This window comes from Cebus imitator, unplaced genomic scaffold (genome assembly GCF_001604975.1).
Source record: "Cebus imitator isolate Cc_AM_T3 unplaced genomic scaffold, Cebus_imitator-1.0 Scaffold28, whole genome shotgun sequence".
NCBI classification, from domain to species: domain Eukaryota; kingdom Metazoa; phylum Chordata; class Mammalia; order Primates; family Cebidae; genus Cebus; species Cebus imitator.
In genome coordinates, this window is record NW_016107343.1 from 8,001,182 (window position 1) to 8,026,108 (window position 24,927).

Genomic DNA, 24,927 nt, shown 5'->3' on the forward strand with positions numbered 1-24,927 from the left:
GACCTCAGGTGATCCGCCCATCTCGGCCTCCCAAAGCGCTAGGATTACAGGCATGAGCCACCGCACCCGGCCTCTGTAGCAGTTTTCAAAAGTGTGAGTTGTTTTACATATGTGAGAAAGCATCTCCAGGTCTGAGCACCCCTCTGAGCTGCACTGAGGATACTTTGCGCCTACGTGAGAGCCAGAGCCCAACTGAATCCTGTGCCTCTGGTAGCTCCTCCTGCTCTTTCTTTCCCCCCTTCTCACTCCCACTTTCCTCAGCCTAGGGGAGAGGACTAGGAAAGAGCCCCTTGGACTCTTACTAACCTTAAACCTCTCTGAGCCTCTTCCCCTGGCAAGGCTAGGGTAGGGCTGTGGTGGTGCTGGTCTGGAATCAATGTTTAAAGAACCGCATGGGCTGTCGTGGGGAGAGCCAAGTCTGGACATTGGAGCTTAGAGATTTTGTCCCTATGTTGCCATTTGCTGGTCATGTGACCTGTAGCACTTCACATGTCCTCTCTGGGACTCAGTTTCCTTACCTGTAAATGGTGGGTCCAGAACTAGGAGTCTCTGGTCCCTCTCTAGCTCTGATAGAAAAACAGCATATGGATGGGGTGTTTCTCTGAGATGTGTTTTTGGATGCCACTAGAACAGAGCTCTTACTTAACTTCCTTTGAAGTTGGACTTTTACTATTTTTCCAAGGCCAGGGGACTATGAGTTGAGGTTTTGATGGGGAACTTGGATCTTCTGGCCCCGTTCCTTGAAGCAGTGGCCTGAGTGCCTGGACACTTCTTTTCTGAAACCTGGTGCCGTCTGCTCAGCATGCTCCTTCCACTTAGCCCTGACCATGCTGCCACTTTTGCCCCTGTCTCCATGACTGCAGCATCAGAGTGTGACCAACAGGAGAAGGGGTTGAGGGGGGAATCTCCTGTTGAATGGGAGGCAGCTCAGATCAAGAAGAAATGTGGGGTACATCTCCTAACAAAAAAGGAGACCTTAGTGAGGAACCTTCACTTTCTCCAAAAATGGCATGAAAAATTGCAGGCGGACACCGGGGGGGTGCTGAGCTTCTCTTTAGCAAAGGCAGGTGCAGCAGAGCTCCCCTGTCCCCTGTGGCATGGCCCTAGCCTCCTGGTATCTGTGGGACCAGCCTGGAGAGCAGGCTTCAGGGTTTGCGCTCATGACTGCATGTGAAGCAAAGTCATCAGGATGCCAATAGGCGCTCACGAGGGAGCCCTGAGGTTGTTCACATTGACTCTCCTCTGGGTAGAGAAGTATAAGCTTTAAACCATGAAACCCACCCCCTGCAACCCAGTCCACAGACTGTCAGGGGTAGAGAGAACCTAGGAGATCATCCAGTCTTGGAGCAGCAAGTGAGTGTCCTCAGGAGCACTAATTCTGGTCATCTCTGGTGGTCGCTGAGGCCTGAGTTTAGGGAAGGAAAAGGGAAAGCCAGGATCCATTAGTGATGTCTGCCCTGGGCATGGCTTGCACACAGGTGACGTCTTTGCATTTGCTATCCACACACTGGCTTGACTCAGGACTCTCAGCTAGTGGAGAAATAAGACCCAGACCTCTCAACTCCTAAGCCAGTGCTCTTCCCACAGTCCCTCATGGGGCCTTCTGGCTCTTGTTCTTCAGGTGACTTCAAGGATTGCTTTCAGGCTCTTCCTAAATATTTCCTCACTCCTAAGAAGGAAGCGGCAGGAATGGAGATAGCAACTTTTTGATTTAATATAATATTTAGAGGAAATTGAAGGCTACAGAGATGAAGCCACTCACCAAAGTGCAGCATAAAAGAGCCTCCGACGGGACCCTAGAACCTAGTTTACTGTGTGTTTTCTGGACAGAACTGTAACCATTAGACCACACTTCCCAGTTCATTGGATGAATCTCAAATACAAAAAAAGATAGGCATCGTGTCGGGGGGCATCCTGGAGAAAGCCTGGTTTGGGCTGGCTTAAATGACCACGCTGGAAGCCTCTCCGTTTGCTCTGGTGGCTGGCTGCTCAGGAGCGCTTCCAAGGTCGCAGTAGCTTATTGATTGCTCTCCCAGGAAGTGCCAGCAAGGTGCCAAGTGGTCCTGTAGTGTCACTGGAAGTCCTACTGGATTATACTGGAAAGCAGAGCTGGTGAGAAGAGAACCAGAAATGGGAGAGGCTCGGCCCCATGGCCGAATGTTCTCTGCGTTGTTTACCAGGCAGAAGTGAAAAATCCTGCTTGAACAGTTCTGGCGCTTCCACCTCCCTCACCCAGAGAATTGCTCCCCAGGCAAACTCACATCCCAGGGCTGCCAGAGCTATGCAAATCAGCCTTCCAGGCTGAGCTGTTGGCTCAGCTCGGCGGTGGGAAAGCAGGGCCCTCCTAGGGGCCCCAGGCCCAGCTCTTGGTGTTACGGGCTAGGCTGGGCAGCTCAAGTCACTGCTGATTGGCCTCCACACTGTCCATGGATGCAAGAGGAGGAGAGGCAGAGGCGGAGGCTGTTTTTGACACTGGGCACCTCCTCTATTCTGATCCTTGGACTCTCTCTGCAGGACTTCATTGGTTATTGTGGCCATCTTGGCCTAAGGAGATTGTACTGGAATCCTGGGGCTCCCTAGAATGTTAATGTGCCTTTTACCCTCTTGATCACTTAATTCAAATCTGTGGACCTAGATGTTCTCTTCATATTTAACCCAAATCCCTCCACCTCTGGCTTGGCCTCTCACTGGGAACTGTTTAGTGGAGATGCACAGTCCTGGGTACTGTGTGGGAGCAAGGTTATGCTGGTGTTGGGGGGCTAAGGTGGGTGTTGGATGAGTCTTCAGACATTCTCCGAGTTTGAGAGATGCCAGAGCCAGGCACAGTGACTCATGCCTGTAATCCCAGTACTTTGGGAGGCTGAGGCAGGAGAATTGCTTGAGCCCTGGAGTTCCAGATCAGCCTGGACAACATAGTGAGACTCTGTCTCTACAATTTTTTTTTTTTTTTTTAAAGTTAGCCAATTGTGGTGGCACACCTGTGGTCCTAGCTACATGGAAGGCTGAGGTGGGAGGATGGCTTGAGCCCAGGAGATCAAGGCTGCAGTGAGCCATGATCATGCCACTGCACTCCAGCCTGGATGACAGAGCGAGACCCTGTCTCAAAAAAAAAAAAAAATTACAAGAATGGAGTCATGCTAGAGTGGGAAGAACACACTGCATTGGGGTTGGAGACATGGTTTTTTGTTTTTTGGTTTTTTTGCCCCCCCCCCCCGCTAAGGATCATTCCCCGCATACCTACATGCTTTTAAAGCTTTTTCACTTTGTGCAGTCACTTACCCTTGTTCAGGCTCAGGCTCAGTTTCCTCACCTGTAAAATGAGGTGAATAATAAAACTACATCTTCCCAAAGGCCTGGACGATCTCCTGCGGTCCCTCCCAGCCCTACGAGCCAGGGTTCCTAGGTCTATGCCCTCTCCCACTTTCTTGCCATGGAGGCCTCCTGGCCCAGAGATTGCCAGGGGTCCATGAGATCCCAAAGAGGACTGGAGAGATCCCAGCTGTTGGCCCTTCCAGCTTTGCACAGATCTCATCCATTTGCCCGTAAGACCTCCAGATAGGGGATTCTGGAACTTCCTTCGTGAGCCCTTCTTGCCCCACCCCTCCCTTTTGTGTACTTAATCTTTTATTTGTATGCAGAACAAACAGGACCAAGGGAAATGGTGAAGAGAGTTCTTTGGTCTTCCCTGTGCCTCTCCTTGCAGATGCTGTAGACAGTGACAAGATTCTGGGAGGGGAAGAAAAAGTCCTGGTACGTTTCATCCAAATGCATTGAATCCTAAGACTTACAGATGGAGGGAATTTGGGAGGTCACTTGAGATCCCCTTTGACGCTATCAAATTGCCTCATCAATTCACACATCACTTCTGTGACAGCCCTAAAATAAGCAGCCTCCGCTTGAATATTCCTGGAGATGGGGAGCTCTGTGAGCTGCAGGCTTCACTGTGGGACAGTTTCACTTTCTTCAAAGTTCTTCCTTATACTGAGAGGAGGCCTGCTTCCCCACAGCTCCTACCATTGTTCTGCTCTTTGGAGCTGCAGGCTAAGCCTGCTTCACTTCCAGACCACGGTGTGGGGAGGAAGGAAAAGACCACTGACATTTATATCAGCACTGACTGCATGAGGCACAGGGCCAGGTGCTTTCAAATGTTCCCTCAATGAACTTTTTCAACTTTTATTTTGAAAACTTTCAGACATACAGAAAATAAAAAAAAACTTCAATGAACAGCCACATACCCATCATCTGGATTTAATAATGAACATTTCAGCATGATTGACTCATCTATTTTTCTGAAGTATTTTACTGATAAATGTATTGTTAATATCTTTTGATTCTGGACATTTTCAAACAAACACAAAAGGAGAGACTAATACGATGAGCCCCCATGCACCCATCACCCCTTCTCAGCAACCATCAAATTCTTGCCATTCTCATTACTGGAATATTTTCTTGTAAATTGCAGACATTATAATAGTTCAGTCCTAAATATGGGAATATGCATCTCTAAAACATGAACACACCTTCCCTCTTAAGCACAATATCATTATCACACAAAACAATCCCTCATTTAATTCTCACGGCAATTTTGATGGTAAAGTATCTTAAAATATGCACATGAATTTTTAATTGCCTTATGTATCAGCTATGATTATGTCTATTCTTGGTTCCAGTTCGTGGCTGGTTCTTGGTACTGCTGAAAGCAGTCTTTATCAGGTTCCATGTTGTAGCAGATAGTCTTAAAAGTGGGCCATATCTTTGTGCAACTGGACTACTTTAACTGACTATCCAATATGAAGTTGAAAAGCGGACTTCCAGTTTACGTTATTTGTCAAAATTAGAATTCCCTAATAAAACCTTTGGTTTACTTTTTAAAATTTTTCTATCATAGTTAAAAAAGATGGACAACATAAAATTTACCATCTTAACCATTTCCAAGCATACAGATCCACCTCCCTTAACTTTGATTTTATATAGTTCACTTTTTTAGCCTTAATGTGGGACTTTGTATTTGTTCCTGTTACATTTTATCTTGTTGGTTTAGGTCTCCTGTTAGAGGCTGCCAAATATTTCCTAATTCTGATTCTGTGGTCTGCTTTTATGTATTGCTTTCTGCTCTCTGCTCTGAATCACTTCCAGACTTGATCTGCCTCTGTCCTCTTCATTAGCCTAACCTGTTGGTGAAAGCCGAAAGCCATACTCGGTTGTTTTTTCTGCGTCACTCAGTGCATTGGATTTATTGAAAGAACGGTGTGAGTTTGATAGTTGAGAAATCTGAGCCGCTGTCCTGGTTCAGGTTCTCTGAGGCTATGTGTGACCTCAGGAAGGTGTTTTCCCCTCCGTGATTAGACTTTGGTGTTGGACTCTGAAAACAATGCTGCTGGCCATATGTGTTCTCTCCTGTTCTGGTTTTTCTGCAGTGGCAGCCATCTTCCAAAGACGGAGCCAGGGCTTGGAAATAGAACGTGTTCAGGTTTCTGTGAATACGGATGCCTGTGGTTTCTTGGGTCTGAAGAGGTTAGTTTATGTCACAGTTTCTCAGTGATTTGGGTCCACTACATACATGGTCCTTTAGTACCTACTATGTGTCAGACACTGTTTTAGACACTTGGGGCACAAAGATGAGCAAGATATAATAACCCTGGCGTCTGGGAGTTTATAATCTCATGAGGGAAATAGACATATAAGCCACTGACTCTAAAAAGCATGGTATGTGCTACAAGGGATACGAGCTGGTGCAGTGGTTCATGCCTATAATCCCAGAACTTTGGGAGGCTAAGACAGGAGGATCACTTGAGGCCCGGAGTTCAAGACCAGCCTGGGTAATATAATAAGACCTCATTTCCACAAAAAAATAAAGTGAAAAATTAGCTGGGCATGGTTCTACATAGCTGTAGTCCCAGATGCTCTGGAGGCTGAGGTAGGAGGATTGCTTGAGCCCAGCAGGCGGAGGTTTCAGTAACCTGAGATCATACCACTGCACTCCAGCCTGGACAACAAAGTGAGGCAGATCTTGTCAATGAATGAATGAAAAAATGAATGGTGCAGAAACACAGAGGAGGAAATCCTTTGTTTTGCTCTGAATAAACTTCTTGGAGAATGTAACATTTGAATTAAGTCTTGAAGGATGAGTATTTTCTAGGTAGAAGAGGAGGAGAGAAGGGCATTTCAGAGGGAGCACCATAGGCAAAGTCCTTAACACAAGATCAGGCTCCACCTTTTGGGAGAGTGGTCTAGGGTGTCTGGAACCCAGCTCCGCAGTTTAAAAGCCTGGCTCTCAGCTTATCTCACTCACTTTTCACTGTATTCCTGGAAAGGGAATGCAACAAGAATCATGACTGAGATATCAGGAAGTGCCTGCTGTGACCAAGTTCACATAGCTTGGTGGTGATGGAACTCGGGCTTGAACCCCAGTCCTCTGACTTCTGGTCCAGGACTCTTTCTAAATATACCCTGCTGCTCTTCCACACAGTGTCTTACAGGATTAGAAAAGTGTCTGGTGATCATGAACCAGTATTTAATACAATATAATCATTGAATCCCTCCCTTTCTCTGGGAAAGAAGAGTACCTAGTGCTGTTTCAAAGATGAATGAATTTAAGCATTCCAGGAATGACTGGCCAGTTGCCTTAATCTGGAGCACTGGGGCCACAGCAGAGCCCCCATGAGCTAAATCACAGTCTGCAGTTCCCAGGTACCACCACCAAGGCCTTCCTGTAGGCTGGGTGGGGAGAGCTGCTCCATGGAACAAGTCCAGTGACCACAGAAGGAAATCCAGAACAAGCCTGGCAGTAAAGTGAGGGCTGCGTCGGTTCCTCTTCAGCCAGATCTGGAGGGAGAATCAACAGCATCACCAGATAGGAACCTAATGCCTCCATTGACTATGTCCCTATGTCTCCACCTAGACACATGGGCTAGGAGCCATGAGGGAGGCCGTGTCTCCCAACAGCTCTCTTACCTGGGCTCCAAGGGCTGAGCCATGCGCTACTGTGTGCCCTCCTGGAGCACCAAGGGCCAGTCTCTCGGGAGGCCCTGGCTGGCCCCTGCGCTCTAATCCTGCCATTCAGTTTGCCTGGGAACAAGGAAAATGAGAAATACTGCTGCAGGTAAGAATAAATTGGATGAGAAGGGGAAACTCCATCATCATTCTCCAAGTGAAGCAGGTGCATCGTCAGGGTGAAAGGCCTCTTGAGAAGGGGGCCACGGCAAAACTTCAGGGCAACAGAAATGTTTGATTGTGTTTGTGAGTTTTCAAATTAATCTTTTAATTGTGCTTACACACTTTTTTCGTGTCGTAGGTCTCACAAACAACATCATAATGACATTCACAGGAATCAAAAGTGAAGACATTTTTTGATTGTCCACAAACCTGATGACCTTCTCCAAGTCAAACTGTTATACAATGCTTTTTTTCTTACTTTCTATCAAAAAGTATCATTCAAACGCATGTCATCTCCTCCTCTTGAAAGTCCCTCCCCTCTTACCCCCCAGGGTGGCACACGTGCCCTGTCTTCCTTCGACCTGACTGCCCACTCTTCCTCAGCCTCTTTGGCTGGTGCCTCCTCATTATCCACCCTTGATTCCTTTTTCTTCCTCATCTGGGCTCAGTTCCTTTGTGACCTCACTGGGTCCTGTGGCTTTAGGAACCACCCACAAGCTGAGGGCTACTCAGCTGCTACCTCCTGACCGAACACTTTTCCTGAGTCAAACTCACCTTCCCACCTCTTCTAGGATATCTAATTGGCATCTCAAATCCTGCATGTCCCAAGCATAACTCTTGAGTTCCTCCCCAAGTCACCCCATCGTAGCGCGTGGCACCACTACATCAAAGAAGCCCAAACCCTTGGAATCATCCTTAATTCCTTTCTTCTCCCTGCCCTCCACATCCCCGCGTCAGCCGGCCCTGTCAGCTTCCCAGTCGAGTGCCTCCTGGCCCCGCTCAGTGCCTCCCCCGCTGCCATCCTGTGCAGCCCGCGGCCCTCTCACTCGGGCCATTGCAGCAGCCTCCCGGTTGTTCTCCCTTCCTCCTCTCTTACCCTTGCAGTTTTAAAGACTTCAGTCAGATCATGTTACTCCTTTGCTCAGGACCCTCAGATCAACCCATCTTGCTTGGATTGAAAATTGCAGTCTTCATCACAAGCCGACTGGCGGACCCCACGCCAACTCTCCATCACTATTTTCTCCAGCCGTGCTGACGTCATTGCTGTCCCTCAGCGTGCAAGCCTGTCTTTGCCTCAGGAGCCAGTCTTCCCATCTGAAGTGATCTTTCCCCAGGCCTTTGAAAGACTGGGTCCTCACTTTGTTCGGAGAAAATGTCACCTCCTTCAGTGGCGTTGAGTGGCCTTCCCAGGTCATCCTGTTTCTGATCAGCCTCAGATACTCTCTACCCATTTACTGTGCTATGAGCCATATCCCTATGTCTACACCTAGACACGTGGGCTAGGAGCCATGAGGGAGGCCATGTCTCCTGAGAGCTCTCTTACCTGAGTGACAAGGGCTGAGTCATGCACTACTCTCTGCTCTCCTGGAGCACCAGGGGCCAGTCTCCCGGGAGGCCCTGGCTGGCCCCTGTACTCTAATCCTGCCATTCAGTGCTTTTCTGTTTGCTTAGTTCTCTTCTGTCTTCTCAACTAGAAAAGAAGTTCCATGAGGCCAGCGACTTCCATCCTCTCCAATATTATCTCCCCAGTGCCTGGAATAGTACCCTGCACATAGACTGTGCTTAGTAAATACTTGCGGAATTAATGAATTTGTTCTTTTGTCAAGTCTTTGAACATTACTCTTTATTAACCCAATGTTACAACATCACAATGTCACAAAGGGATTTTTTTTTTTTTTAAGATAAAAGCAATTTCACCTTCATCTACCCCTTGCTACACAACTACTGTGGCTGTGGGTCCTTCCTGTGTTTAGCTCCCTTAGCAGATCGTATGTATCATCATAGCTGATCTGAAAGCCAGGCTTTGCTCAGAGATCATTTTGCATCTCACCTCTTCCTCTTGCTTAGGACCCCATCGCCCTTCATCCTCTGCTCCCACTTTGCCAGACCACCTGCTCTCAGAGATGCCTCATGACCTCATGACCACCCAGTAAAGGGCAGCACTTGCCCGTGGTTGTTTAGGACACAGCCGAGGAAAAGGAAATTATCTTAGACCCCACTCATTCATCTTTCAGGTGTTTCTTGAGCCCCTGATCCCTCTTAGGAAGTGCGGTCATTTTGTGGCCATTGAGGACACAAAAAAAATGGTGTCATATCCAGCTCTCAAGGAATTCATAGACTAGCAGGAGAGGGAAACATACAGACAAAGAGGGAGTGACACAATGAGTGCCACACGGCCAGCAGAGAGGCCTCCCAGATTCCAGAGGGGAGAGGGACTGACTTCATGCCCGGGAGCAGTGCACGGAGGCAGGTGACGTGAGCGCGTGGTGTCTTAGGACATGAGTGAGTACTTTGTGTGGCTGGAGCTCAGGGTGCCTGGGAGAGAAGGTAAGGTAGGATTGTGAGTGGCATAAGAGCAGAAAATGTAGGCAGGAGACAGAACATGTGGGGAATTCCACGCTGTGCCAAGGAATCTGGACTTTATTCCAAAGCTATCTTGAGAGTTTTGAACGTGTTTACTCATTCATTCAACCAATATATTTTGAGCTCCTAATATATATACATATATACATATATATATGTACATATATATGCATATGCTGCACAGTGCTGGGCTCTGAGTGTACTGTATTTAATAAATAATTATTTTCCTTGCTGTTATAGAGCCAATAATACAGGGGGCCCAAAGGAAGGTTGTGTGGCAGCTCCAGTCCTGGAGAGCTATGTGAATAGGAAGTTTTATTATAGCAAAGAGTGAAAACAATCCGCTAACAATAGGTATATGTTTAAGCAAATCATGGTATATCCATATAATGGAATATTATGTAGCAATTAAAATAATATTTATAAGTATAGAAGCATTTATGATGTTCCTTAATTGCATAGGAGAAATATTTATGATGCTCACTGGAAAAAGTGGGGTAAAAGTCTATACAGAGTGGTATATATTCATGAAAAAAAATTATAAAAAAGATCATAGGCTGGGCATAGTGGCTCAAGCGTATAATCCTAGCACTTTGGGAGGCCGAGGCAGGTGGATCACCTGAGGTCAGGAGTTCAAGACCAGCCCAGACAATTTGGTGAAACCCTATCTCTACTAAAAATACAAAATACTTAGCCAGGTGTGGCGGAGGGTGCCTGTAATCCCAGCTACTAGGGAGGCTGAGGCATAATCGCTTGAAACCAGGAAGCAGAGGTTACAGTGAGCTGGGATGGCGCCACTGCACCCTAGCCTGGGTGACAGAGTAAGACCTTGTCTCAAAATAAATAAATAAATAAAATATACAGAAATATTAATTATGGCTTCCTTTCAGTAGAGTGATTTTCCCACTACTTTAGACTTTTTCTGAATGAAAAAGCATTGCTTTTCTTCTTCTTTTTTTCTTTTTTTGATACAGGGTCTCACTCTGTTGCCCGGGCTAGAGTACAGTGGCACAATCAGGGTTCACTGCAGCCTCTACCTCTGTGCTCAAGTGATCCTCCTGCTTCAACCTCCTGAGTAGCTGGACTACAGGCATGTGCCACCATGCTTGTATTTTTAGTAGCAGTGGGGATCTCTCCGTTGCCCTGGCTGGCTTGAACTCCTGAGCTCAAGTGATCCTCCTGCCTTGGCCTCCCAAAATGGGGGATTACAGGTGTCAGCTACCCTGCCCAGTCATGGAATGATATTTCTATTAAGCACATATTTACTTTTTCAGCCCAAGATTTATGGTAAAAGTTGAGGGTAAGAAAAAAACAGACAGCGGGGCTGGGCGCGGTGGCTCACGCCTGTAATCCCAGCACTTTGGGAGGGCGAGGCAGGCGGATCATGAGGTCAAGAGACCGAGACCATCCTGGCCAACATGGTGAAACCCCGTCTCTACTAAAAAAAACAAAAAAATTAGCCGGGTGTGGTGGCACGTGTCTATGGTCCCAGCTACTCGGGAGGCTGAGGCGGAAGAATCGCTTGAACCCAGGAGGCAGAGGTTGCAGTGAGCTGAGATTGCGTCACTGCACTCCAGCCTGGAGACAGAGCAAGACTTTGTCTCAAAAAAAAAAAAAAAAAGAAAGAAAAGAAAAAAAGAAAAAAAAAGACAGCTATCTAGCTGACACACTTTAGGTGTCATCTCCCCTGGAGGGCTGGGCTAGTGGCATGACTTCTTGTCCTAGGGAGTCCTTTGGGATCCATGCTGGTCTCTTCTTGGTCCCTTGGTCCTTGGAGGGATATAGCAGCTGCCATCTGAAGGGAAGCCCAGGCACAGAAGCATGCGGTGGAGCGAGCTCTCCACTTGGCATAGCCAGCTGTCCTCCCCACAGACTCTGACTTGCTGTGTGACCTCAGATAAGTCAGCCTCCCCTCCAAGGTGACCCTTTACCTGACGATTACCTTCCTGGAGGAGACTTTCCAAAGACGTTTCCAGGAAACAGGTCGAGGAGGAGGATGCCAGCCACAGGGGAAGCAGGTGCTCTTTTGCGAAATATGGCCACGCCTCTCAACATCCTAGTTTTTTCCTAACCTTCAGCCTCTTCCAAACCTGCTACCAACTAATATATACATATATTTTTATCTCTTCTAGGAAATGATCGAAATGGCCTAGATTTCAACAGGCAGGTAAGAACTTGGGTCAGAAAGAAATGTTTATTCTATAAATTTTGGGCAACACCTATACTGTCTGGTATGGGGAAGACAAGATTAAGTACAGTTTGGGGGTGTTTATTCATAAACTCCAAGCTTTCAGGATCAAAGGACCCTGAGCCCAATCTCCCACCCCAACCCATGAGCCAATGTTGGGGTCTCTTCAGTATCCTCTCAAAAAAGGGCTGACAAATGGAACACCTGTTTAGGGGTGAACTTTGTGCCCCATGTGGTCCAGAAATCTAAGACAACAGCTCTTTTCCTGCTTTGCCCGAATTGCCTCTTGGGTGAGTGGATGTGTGCATGAACTGACTGTGTGCAGAGGAATTTATGGAGCCAGGAAGGATGAGGTGCCTGGGTTGCCGCAGAGAATTCCTGACTTAAAGAAAGAAGCGGCCAGGCACGGTGGCTCACTCCTATAATCCCAGCACTTTGGGAGGCTGAGGCAGGCGAATCACAAGGTCAGGAGTTCAAGACCAGCCTGATCAACATGGTGAAACCCTGTCTCTACTAAAAATATAAAAATTAGCCAGGCGTGGTGGCATACTCCTGTAATCCCAGCTACTCAGGAGGCTGAGGTGGGAGAATCACTTGAACCCAGGAGGCAGAGGTTGCAGTGAGCTGAGACCAAACCAGTGCGCTCCAGCCTGGGTGACAGAGTAAGACTCTGTCTCAAAAAAAATAAAAATAAAAAAGGGAACATAGTGGGAAACAGACAGAAAGAGCTCAAAAAAGAGCAGGTAACCAGGCCGGGGGCAACATAGACATGTACTTGGTGCCTTGCAAGGAAACCAAGTTGAATGAGGTTAGACTTACTTAGAGAGGGTTCTGGGTGGTGTCGGAAAGACTGCAGGACAGACGGGTGTGGATGTGTAAAGAGAAGGGAGAAGCTGAGAGGACTTGCCCCTTGAGGTTGGAGGCTGATGGGACGATGGCGGGGTGGGAGGTAGGGCAGGCTGTGATGTCAGAAGCAGATGGCAGGAGTGGGAGGGTTTGCTGGGAGGAGAAAGGCTAAGCAGGAGCCAAGCAGGGAGCAGTCATGGAGGTCCTAGAGTGAGGCAGAGGGGTAAGAATTAAACACAGAGTAGAAAGCCTGGGTTTGGGTCCCATTTCTGCCACTAACTAGCTGCATAACCTTCCTCGAGTTCGTTAATATTTTTGGTCTGAGTTTTCTCAACTGAAAAAATTAATTTATTCCATAAATTTGGCAGTGGGGAATACTCGCACTATGCCAGGTATGGGAACACAAAATTAGGACATGGCCTCTGTCTTGAAGGAGCTCAAAGTCTAGTATGAGGACTGGGTAGAATGTCTATAGAGAGGGAGAGGGAGAGCTTGACTCTTAAGTGAATGATTATAATACAATCTCATTTATGTTTTACCAGAGGTATGTAAAAAGCATAAAATCAAATAGAAATGGAAACAGTTCATTCTTCCCAGGAACTCAGAGCAGGCTTCATGGAGGAGGTGATATCTGAGTCTATCTCTAAAGGATGGGTAGGAATTTTTAGAGAACAGTGACATGGAAAGGGAGACAGCAAGAAGGAAGGGAAAGGGGTTCCTCCCCTGGATTCTGATATCCTGAGTCCAGATCTAGACAGAAGTCTAGGATGGGGGCTGGAGATCAAAGGCAGACAGAAGTTCTTCCTCTCCTTTATCTATAGAATGATTTGAGGTCACTGTTTTGTTTTGTTTTTAAGACAGGGTATCACTCCGTGGCCCAGGGTAGAGTGCAGTGGTGCAATCACAACTCACTGCAGCCTTGACCTCTTGGGCTCAAGTGATCCTCCCACCCCAGCCTCCCAAGTAGCTGAGATTACAGGCATGCACCACCATGCCCGACTAATTTTCTGTATTGTTTATAGAGATGGGGTTTTACCACCTTGCCCAGTCTGGTCTTAAACTCCTGGGCTCAAGCAATCTTCCCTCCTCAGCCTGCCAAAAGTGCTGGGATTATAGGTGTGAGCCACAGTGCCTGGCCTGAAGTCACTATTAACATTTCCTAAAAGGCTGTTAATTCTGGGTACATCCTTTACAGTCAGAGAGAAGGATAATGTTGAGTCCTAAGCCAACACCTTTTAGGCAGGCAAATTCTGCAGTGTCATTCATCAGGAAGGCTGGGAGTTTGCTAACAAATGAAAGCCAACCACCCTCCCTTTACACCTGAGATAGGCTTCAATTAAAAGGAGAGCTAAGTTAGCTACGGAGAGGAAGGATTTACAGCCAATGCAGTTTATCAAACACTGGAACAACTACCAAGGGAGGGAGACTGTAGAGTCAGCGTCTCACTCAAAGCCTTTAAATGAGAGACAGCTTCTTATCTCAGAGATAGTTTGGCTAGGTTTGCTTCAAGGGCAGGAAAATGGAAGAGATTCCCAAGGATTGTGTGATCCTGATGGATTCTGTGATCCTGATCCTAAACAGGTTGGGATGTGGCCTGAGCCCTGTGCTTTCTGCCCTGAGGACTCACGATTCCCCAGCCCAGGGCCCACCTCTCCTGGCCCCAGGCCCCACCTCTCCTGGCTCCAGGCCCTTGGACGAGATGCATGGGGAGGAGCCTCTCCCACACCAGGACAAGGCAAGGCCAGCCTCGCTGGGAGGTGGCCCTGTGGGCTTGACTGCCCTTGTGATTTGGCTGAAGCTTGAGACACACTTATGCTGGAGAGAAGGATGAAAGCAGCCCCTCTGACCCTGGGCAGCATGCAGGGAGGCCCCTGACCCTTGGAACATCTTTGGGGTGTGGTTTCCCCTCTCCACTCTGTGGCTGCTGCCGGGAGTGGGCCTTGCTGGAGTTTGTTTCCCTTGGATGAGCCTTGTGAGGTGGGTTGTCCTTGTGGGAGGGGTTTGGATTCTCATCACTGACAAGAACAGACATGACAGAACTTTCCTTTAAAGAGGGTGGGGGGAATTTTGGAGGAAGAGATACTCTGCCCAGTCACGTTCATTTATACACTCAGTCTGGAGCTCTCCTCTGCTCACACTCACACCAGCTGACCTGCAGGCCAGCGGGTGGGCACACAGGACTTCCCAGGCCCCTGCTGGAGGGTCACACCCTCATACCCCACAGCAAGGAAAGCAAACTAAAACCTGCTGACCTCCAGGCTCGCGGCAAGTGCTCTTAGCACCCTATCTCCTTTAATTCTCACTCTAGATCAGTGAGGTAGGCGATACAATCCTCATTTCACAAGTAAGGAAACTGCCTCCCAGGCAGCCCCACCTTTTTCAGAGAGAGATTTGAGAGATTAAATAACCTGATGAAGGTCACACAATTGGCTGACTGGCTAAGCCAGGATTTGAACCCACATCTCTTTGAGTCCAGAGCCCATTTTTCCCAGGAGGCCTTGATGCTCCCTGTGTCTACACACTATTCCTGGGGAGAGGCCTGGGAGACAGAGATTGAGTATGACCTCACCATGACTAACTGGGAGAAAATGGGAGGTAGAGGGAGTGGGGAGGGGAAGAAAGAATGGTTGTGTAGGAGCAGCCTCTGCATCTGACACAGACACGGGGTTACAGACACGGGGAACAGAGGAAGAGCCACTGCCCTGGGTGAAGCGCCTGTTGCAAGGCCCCAGGCCAGTTGGTGCAGCCAGATTCTGGGTAAACTGCAGTCCTGAAGTTGCAGGAGCAAGGAACGTTGACTCACCGGGAAGTTTCCACACTAAGCCTGTTCACTTCCTGGTCCCAGGAAGGCAGCCTGAGTCTGTCTGGGGGATAAGTGTGGGATGATCAAGGGCCCCAGAGCAAGGCTAGTCCTCTATCCCCAGGACAGATGAGACAGACTTGAGAGGCAGCAGGCTAAGCCCCCGGATAGGGACTCGGGACTCAGAAGTTCTGGGTTCCAGTGCTGTCTGTCCCTCACTAGTTTCTGCCTTATACAAACTTCTTCTTCCTGGGGTTCTGTTTCCTGATGAATAAAGTGGAGAAGCTTGGCTGAGATGCTGTCTAAGGCCCTGCACAGTCCGTATGTTGTGGCGTCATTACTTGTCTCTTGCCATATTTTGGCTGGTTAGTTGGACTCTGACTTCCACTCTACTTTCATTTTATTTTTTTATTTTTCCATTGGAGAGAAATGAGGAAGAACATCACCTTTCAGCTGTACAGGGTGAAGGGAAATACGTCACATGGAATTTTTCCAGCCTTTACGATCATGTTTGAGCCAGCGAAAAGAATCATTCGAAATCTAGAGGCTGAAACAGAGGGACCCAGTAGGCTGGATCTGGGGCCATCCATTCAAGCTTTGAATATGCAGCCATTCTGAAGTGCTGGATAGAGGGATGTTCACTGTAACAAGATAAATTGCAACGATGCATAGCGAATTCTGTGAGAGACATGAGAATGCTAAGCTCCGGGATACTGCCTAAGGATATTACAGAGGAGATGGTGTCTGAAGTGGGCGTGGGGAAGACTAGAGCTTTGACTAGCAGAGAGGGCTGGCAAGAATATTCCAGGCCTAGGAGATAGTCAGTTGTCTCCCTTTGTGGGTTAGGCCAGGCTATGAAGATGTCGAATGCCTAGCAGAAAAGCCTGGGGATTGTTCTACGGGCAGGAGACACTAGGTGTTCTCCAGCATGACTAGTTTCATTTACTGGAAGAGCATTGGAGGGGAGTGTGGGTGAGAAGGCAAGGGAGGATGAGTGATGAACTGATGCAAGGAGGCCCAGTGGAATGCTGCTGTAGCCAGAAACGCGAAGGATGGAGACACAGCAAGAAAGTGATGCGCACAGGCCAGGCGCGGTGGCTCACATCTGTAATCCCAGCACTCAGGGAGGCCTAGGCGGGCAGATCACCTGAGGTCAGGAGTTTAAGACCAGCCTGGCCAATATGGTGAAACTCCGAATCTACTAAAAAATACAAAAATTAGCTGGGCGTGGTGGTGGAGGCCTGTAATTCCAGCTACTTGGGAGGTTGGGGCAGGGAGAATTGCTTGAACCCAGGAGGTGGAGGTTGCAGTGAGCCGAGATCATGCCACGCACTACAGCCTGGGCAACAGACTGAGACTCTGTTTCAAAAAAGAAGGAAAGTTATGCACACAAACCCAGAGTCTGGCTGCCTGGGTGTGAATCCTGGCTCTAGCACTACCTGACCATGTGACCTTGAACAAGTTCTCCAATCTCCATGTGCCTCAATCTCCTCATCTGTAAAGTGGGGAGAATAATGATATCTGTCTCACAGGGTTGTTGTGAGGGTCAAGTGATGTGTGTGCACCTCTTAGACAAGTATCTTGAACACATACACTGTATATTTGGTACTATTATTACTATTTCAGTAGGCACAGAGAGACTCAGCTGTAAGAGATAATTCTGAGATAAGATCAGGAAGATTTTGGCAACAGATTGGACATAGACAGCAAAGAAGAGGGAGGAGTCAAACATGGCTGAGAATTCTAGTTTGAGATGCTGAACATTGGTGGGACCACAACCCACCATCAAGAAGACAGGAGGTAGAGCAAACTTGTCCAGATGATGGGAGGAGAAGGAAGGGCAGAGAGTGAGCTCTGGGTAGGTGCTCATTTCTCTCGCATGGTGAGAAATTTGGATCTGGAGCCCAGGAGACAGGCAGGACTGAAGACGCGTACTGGGGAGTTGCCACTGAATTATATCACATGAAGCGATGAGAGGGAATGGGGTTTCCTGGGGAGGATGTGCAGAGTAGGAAGAGGACCAAGGACAGACCTGGAGAAGGGCACTTAAGCAGACTGAGAAGTGGATATCTATAGATGAAACTAGGAAGGAAGGTCAAAGGGACGGGAGGGGATCCATGCTCACAAAGCAGAGATGTTCAGGAAGGTGGGGAGAGCCAACGGCATCAGAGCATGTGGAGCCATACAGTAGAGTCTGAAGCCTAAAAGCTGGCTGGGGACTTGCCAGTAAGGCAAATGGGGATGGCTTCAGCGTGCTGTCTGTCTGGTCCACAGTGCACGTGGATGTCAAGGTTGCTGCAGCTGAGGGGTGGGTAGGAGTTAAGGCAATGATGGAGACTTGGATTGTAGAATTCCCGTTCGAGGAACAGGGTGATGAAGAGATGAAGATGTTGACTTAAGATGGAGGCAGTGTGAAGTGAAGGCTTTTGTGGAGAAGGGGGCTGGAGTGAGTATAGCCTGAGAAAGCTAGGAGATGCAGTGCAAGAGAAAGGAAAGAGGGGCGTGGTGGTGGCAGTGGGAGGACCCCAGACAGTTTGGCCTAGAGCAGGAAGAGGGCCCTTCTGGGAGGAAAGGAGGTCTGAGTGCCCTGGAAGTGCGTTCAGGAGCCCCGGGCACAGCTGTCCTCGCCTGGAGTCCCTCCATTCTGTTTCCTGCTCTTTGGGCCAACAGCTAACTTCAGAAGAACACTGGGAGTTAAAATGGGATTAAAGGAGCTTGGGGGTTCCAAAATGACAAGTGCCTACCTGGGTGGCCTGACACCTGCTCTGTTCCGGTAACTTCTGGAACCTCATCATCCAGGGCCGTGGGTTTCCACCAGGCAGATCCGGACAGTGTTCTGTGTATGCTGTTGAGCATTGTGTTGCTTGAAGACCTCCCAAAAGTCCTGTGAGGCCAGAAGAGATTCTGAAGCAAGTAGGCAGCTGTCCTTGTCCTCACCTTTCCTGCCCCATGAGCTGGGCATCAGCGGCCTGGGGTTTCCTCTCAGCCCGTGCTTGGCAGCATTCTAAGCTCACCTGTACCAATACATGGCTCTCCCATGCCTGTTTCTGGACACCTGTGCCAGCTGGTCCTGAGGCATTGCCCTGGTGTGCCCCAGTGTAGCGTTTAGTTTTAAACCAACTGGGATTTTCCATCGTTGTTTTCTTGAATGTGACAGAGCAACTACCATGGTTCTCTCGCTGCTCCTAGTACAAATTGACTTGTAATTAATTGGTTCGATGGGACATTTTCTCTAAAATCAACAAGATTCAGGTAAGGAAAAGTCTTTGAGGACCCAGCATGTTGGAGAGGCCTCTCCAGGGAGGCCAGTGAGGGAGATGCAGGGGCAGCAGTGCCAGGTCCTAGAGCTGGCCATGGAGGGTCTGCAGTGATGGCAGAGTAAGCCTCGGGCCCCAGGAGCAGCCTCAGGACAGCAGGCACCAAAGCCACTGAGCCTGAGAGAACAAGGGAGGGAATGAATAGACCATGTTGGATTGTTCAGTTCCACCAACCTGCACTTAGCTGACTATTGGGAAGATGGAGAAGAGTACACCACGGTCCCTGCCCACAGGAGCTCCCAGCCCAGTGGGGAAGATGTAGCATCTGCCATAGAGGAGAGGGAAGCCACGGCGCTACACTCATGTTGGTGGGGCTGGTTCAGAGGGCCATGCCAGGAGAATAGAGCCTCCAGGTAGTGGCTGCAGTATGCAGGAGGGAGGCTCCGAGACCTCCCTGGGAGGATGAGAACTGAGGACTGGAAGACGCTTGTTCTCCTGAGGATCGCTTGCTTCTGCTCCAGCATCCAGCTTCCAGTCCTGTACTTCCTAGTGGACCCAGGATTCGGGGGTGGTGGGGTAGGGCAGGGTGGGGCAGGCTAAGAAAGAGAAGAGGATCAGGAGCCAACAAACCACATTTTGCTCAACCATAAGCAGTACAGCTGGGTTTTCAGGGTCAGTTTATAATACCTTCTCCCTCACTTCCAAAATATCAAAGCAGAAATGTAGATGCAGGAGCCTGACAGATGGAGCTGTGTTGGAGATATGGTTTTGATGTTTGGCCACACGGGCTTTCTAAGACCTCACTGCAGAATTAAACACAGCCACCAGGCACAGATAGAACTGGTGGAACACACATCTAAAAGGACATTCCTGACTGGGTACAGTGGCTTACGCCTGTAATCCCAGCACTTTGGGAGGCCCAGGCAGGTGTTTCACCTGAGGCCATGAGTTTGAGACCAGCTTGGCCAACATGGTGAAACCCCTTCTCTACTAAAAATACAAAAAAAATTAGCTGGGCATGGTGGCGCATACTCAGAAGGCTGAGGCAGGAGAATCACTTGAACCCAGGAAGCAAGGTTGCAGTAAGCCAAGATCATGTCACTGCACTCTAGCCTGGGCAACAGAGATGAACTCCATCTCAAAAAAAAAAAAAGAAAAAAAAAAATTTAAAAAGCACCCTCCTAGTCAACAGGCAGATTTGAACAGAAGGCCCAGATGGGGCCAAGCCACAACCTCCACCTCCTTCTAAACCTGATGTTCTCAGTTTTATCAGACCCAGTGTCTCTTGTAATGAGGCTCCTGTAATACCCGTTTAGTATCCTAGAGTGAAATTTATAGAAAACATAGACCAGGCATGGTGGCTCATGCCTATAATCCTAGCACTTTGGGAGGCTGAGGCAGGTGGGTCACCTAAGGTCGGGAGTTTGAGACCAGCCTGGCCAACATGGTAAAACCCCATCTCTACTAAAAATACAAAAAAATTAGCCAGGCACGGCGGCTCATGCCTGTAGTCCCAGCTACTCAGGAGGCTGAGGCACAAAAATTGCTTGAATCCAAGAGACGGAGGTTGCAGTGAGCTGAGATCACGCCACTGCACTCTAGCCTGGGCGACAGTGAGACTCCGTCTCAAAAAAAAAATGTGTATACACACACACATATATATATGTATCAGTAATATGGTCTAATTTGAATAAAAAGGAAACAGCAAAGTAGTAATAAAACAATGTATATTTCAGCAAATATATCCTTAGACACACTCCCCTAAGAGGTTTAATGAGGCAGTGGGATGCTCATGCCTCTATGAATGTGACAGACACAAATACAGGCTGATACTGGAATGCTATCCTGGCTGCTCAAAAGCCACGGGCTTTCAAAATGTTCAACAACTCTTGGTAAAGCTCCAACCAAATCTAATATTTCCTCTATTAACACAGAAAATGGCATCCCTGGGTAAAATGCGTATTAAGGGTGTGCAAAAGATACTTTGTGTTTATATAAAAAAATAGACTTGGGTTTTGGACTTATTTGATTAGAGCAGGCTATTCACTGACACAGATGTCCAGTGGGGCACTTGAAAGTCATGTAAAAAGCTGTATGGGATACAAATAAGTGTTTGTTTGATACTGTCTTCTGCAGTGCAAGATGTCTAGAATACCTGCCTTCTGCCCAATGAATGCAAGCCAAGCCTCCTAATTATTAAGACAGTCAGAGAAACCAGATTTCAGAAAACATCTCCCGCAGTAGCTGTCATCCCCAGTGAGAACAACTGACCTTGACCCACCAAGGGCATAAGTCGTTTCTCTTACCGGGAGACAGACAGCCAGGTATGACTAGACCTTCCACATAGAAATACAAGGCAGTGGAAAGTGGAGGCCTTCCCTGCAGCAGGAAAAGGTAACCCCAGAAAGAACGCACACAGCCTCTGCCCTCAGAGAACTTACTTGCTGTCTATGCAATGAGGGAGATGGGTCTGAAAAATTCCTAAAAATGTCAGAGCAAGGGGTGTGTAAACCAGCACCACCCCCACGGGGAATGAGCTGGGCTGATTGAGTGATTAGGTGGGTGTGGAGCAGAATTTTCAGGCAAGAGATAATTGGCAAGATTAAATAACTCCAGGACATCACACACCGGGGCCTGTTGGGGGTTGGGGGCTACGGGAGGGATAGCATTAGGAGAAATACCTAATGTAGATGACGGGCTAATGGGTGCAGCAAACCACCATGGCACATGTATACCACCTATGTATCAAACCTGCACCTTCTGTACATGTTTCCCAGGTCTTAAAGTATAGTAATAATAATAATAATAACTCCCTTCTCCAAAGCGATGTCCCCATTGTAGTCAAGATAATGTAATAATCAAGTATTTCTTGAACTCTGTGTGCCAGGCACTGAGCATAAAAGGGTTTATATACATTCTTTTGTTTAATATTTATAGCAACCCTGTGAAGTAGTGGGTATCATTCCTATTCCATAGTTGGGGAAACTGAGGCACTGGGTGGTTAAGGAATTTTCCCGTCATAACACTGTTCACAGAGAAGTCTGTATTTAAAGCCGGCTTGCCAGGCTCCCGGCTCTGTGGTTCTCCTCATCCCACTGCCTGCTTGTCTCAGGAGGCCGAGTGATGTGGTAGTTGGGTTACGTTGCCCGTATTGGTCAACTCCTCTGTGCCTCTGATTCCTCATGTGAAGATGAGAACAGTAAGAGTATCTATTTCCTAGGGATGGCGTAAGAATTAATAGTAAGATCTATAAAGTACTTAGAATAATTTCTGGCATATAATATACCACCAATAAACATTAGCTCTTATTATTTTCTGATGAATGAGAGCCCATCATTTTCTCTCCCACCCTTCTCCCTGTGTGGTTACTTAGCTGGGCTTGCACCAGGTTAGAGCTGCAGATGCTACTAGAAAGGTAAGTTTTTTCTGGGATCCATCATCTCCCAGTCTCAGCCTCGCTGCCCTCCGCAAGCGTGGGCGGGAAGCAGTTGGTAAACGTGTTTGTTTTTGGAGAGGTGGGAATTTGTCCTCTTTTGCCAGCCTTGCTGAGTGCTTTGGCCTGAGGCTCAGGTGTCAGCTGTTTCCTGTTTGTAGCCTGGGCAGCAGCCCCAGTACTGGCTGGACCAAGCTCTGTGGCGAGCCGGTTAGTGAACAGCACAGAGGAACAGGAACGGCTGTCTGGGTACTCCAGAAGCCTATGCCTAGTACTTGCTGGTTTACCAGACAGCCCCAAACACCACCAAAAAGCCCACTGTGGCATGGGGTTTGGGCCTAGCTGGTTCCAGCTCCACCAGTGGCATGAGCTGTGCCTGCATTCTGGATGGGTAGCAGAGATGGAATGCTCCTCTTGGCTCAGGTGTGGGGTGCAGAACAGTGAGAACAAAGGAGGGAGAAGGCCGAGGAAAGGGAAGCTGGATTTAGCCCCAAACAATAACAGGGAAAGTTAATACCATTTATTGAGCCTTTAGTTTATAACAGGAACTGGGCTGATTGCCTTACATGCAGTATCTCATTTAAACCTTATAGACACCCAGAGCAGTAGATTTTATATTTCCATTTTAAAGATGAAGAAACTGAGGCTAGGAGAGGTCAAGCAACTTGCTTAGAGCCAGGATTCAAACCAAAGTTGATGTGCTGCGCCAGGCAATTTACATAGGTGATATCTCATTTGAGATTACCTAATCAATCCTTACAACAGCCTGGTGAGGTAAGCATTATTCTTCCCATTATGCAGCTGGGGAAACTATAGCTCAGAGAGGTTAAGTAACTTGCTCAAGGTGGAGCTCAGATTTAAGAGGCCTGTCTGACTTTCTATCATACCCGACTGCTTTTGAGAGAAAGGGGACAGAGACAGAGAGAGAGAGAGAGAAACTCCTGCAAATGAAACATGACCTTATGTTACCCAGAGCTGCTCACTTGACATGTGTCCAGTACTTTTCCATGTTTCCAAAGCCCTGTCACTCATACCGACTCCCGCAGACTTCTCCTGGCTGGGGCTTGCCAGCTGGGATGGTAGAGATAGTATCTGCAGGCTCAGGGAGGGTTGCCAGGTAAAGGGTGGGGTGAAGAAGGGTTCCCACCCAAAGAGGGTTCCCTGGCCCTTCAAGAAGCCGCCTCCCTGGGCCTGTGCGTGAGAAGGGTCCAGGGAGGAGGCAATGTTTGCCTGTGTGTGCCTGCAGGGAGGGGGCGGGCCCTGGTTTTCTCTTTGCCCCCAAGTCAGAGAGGGCTGTGCCTGCAGCTCTGGTAACCAACCAGAGAGTCACTGCCTTGGCTAAAAATAAGCTTTTTCCACCTCAAACTTCCTTCCCCCTAGTCTGGCCCTCCAGTGACTTTGGAGGCCGCCCTGGGGCTCAGGTGCTGTTTCTGTGTACCTGTACGATTCCCACCCGATACCAGGTCACATCTAGCTTTATGTCCCTCTCTGCTTGACAATTTCCAGAGGCCTTCTCTAAGCCAATAGGTTTTTTCCGCTCGTAAGAACTGTGTGAAGTGGGTGTTACTACTCTTATTTAACAAAGAAGAGAACTGAGGCTCAGGATGGCTGAGTGGCCTGCAACTCAGTAGCGGAGCTGGGACTTGCTCTGTTCCCTTTACCCGGAGACTGCTGGATCACAGGGGCTCTGCTCCATGCAGGTCTGTTGCCTCCAAATCCAGCTTGTCCCACTAATCACCACTGCCTTCATGGCCCCCATACCCTCCTGGACCTCTGATGCTTGTGTTCAGATCAAGTGTTGAGACTTCCCCCCCTCTTCCACCAAAGCCCTCTTGGCTCCCAGCTGCTGAAGATCCTGAGTTTACATCCTGTTGTGCTTTCCTTTCTTGGCAGCCCCTCCCTCCCCTGCGCTGGCATCTACTAATATTTCCTCCCATACACTTTGTCAGCATAGACTGCTGTGGGCTGTCCCTGGTTCCAGTCCTATAGCGGACAGTGTGGTGGCAGATTGAGCTCCGGCATTGCACAGACCTGGCTTTGAACCTTGGCTCCACCAACAGAATCTGTGTAACCTGGTGAATTATATGCTCCATGCCTCAGTTTCCCCCTCTGTTCAATGAGAGGAAAAATAGAATCAACCTGATAATGCTGTTAGGAGGAGGATTCAATGAGATCTTGAGTGTAAAGTGTCTTGGACATAATAGACACTCAATAAATGTGAGTTGTTATTGTTCCTATTGTAACAATTTTGTAGCAATATTGGTTCCAGTTGTCCCTTGTCATATCCACGTGGCTCTAGCTCTCCCCTTCTTCTTAGCTTTGCCCTTGGGAGGCTCCAAAGACCTCTGGTTCCTCCGTTTCTAGATGGCAGCGCTGCTCAGATTCCCCCAACTGCTGGCCTTCTTCTGAGTGTTCTTGCCTGTGGCCTTGGGCTTGACTCAGCCACTGCTAGAGCAGTCATAAGAAAGTCATGCAAGACTCAGCCCGGGCCAGGCAAACACAGGCATGCCTTACTGTACCTAGCAGGGTGCTTTTTGAAGTGTTGTATACAAATCAGGTTTTGTAAATGAAATATCGTTTTCCTTCACCAGAGAACCTGTATTTAAAGAAATAGTGCAGTGGCTCACGCCTGTAATCCCAGCACTTTGGGAGGCTGAGGCAGGTGGATCAAGGCTAGGAGTTCAAGACCAGGCTGGCCAACATGGCGAAACCCTGTCTCTGCTAAAAATACGAAAATTAGCCAGGCACGGTGGCGTGCGCCTGTAATCCCAGCTATTCTGGAGGCTAAGTCATGAGAATCACTTGAACCCAAGAGGCAGAGGTTGCATTGAGCCAAGATCACATCACTGCACTCTAGCCTGGGTGACAGATTCTGTCTCAAAAA

At 48.3% G+C, this 24,927-nt stretch overlaps 1 protein-coding gene across 1 annotated transcript in view; it reads left to right on the forward strand.

Moving 5' to 3' along the window:
• The window catches only part of POU2F3 (POU class 2 homeobox 3), an 82,465-nt gene that overhangs the window by 19,042 nt on the left and 38,496 nt on the right, over positions 1-24,927 (forward strand). The window contains exon 3 of the mRNA XM_037736749.1: positions 11,652-11,686. Within this exon, the coding sequence (XP_037592677.1) occupies positions 11,652-11,686 (35 nt within the window). The remainder of the gene's footprint in view (positions 1-11,651; positions 11,687-24,927) is intronic.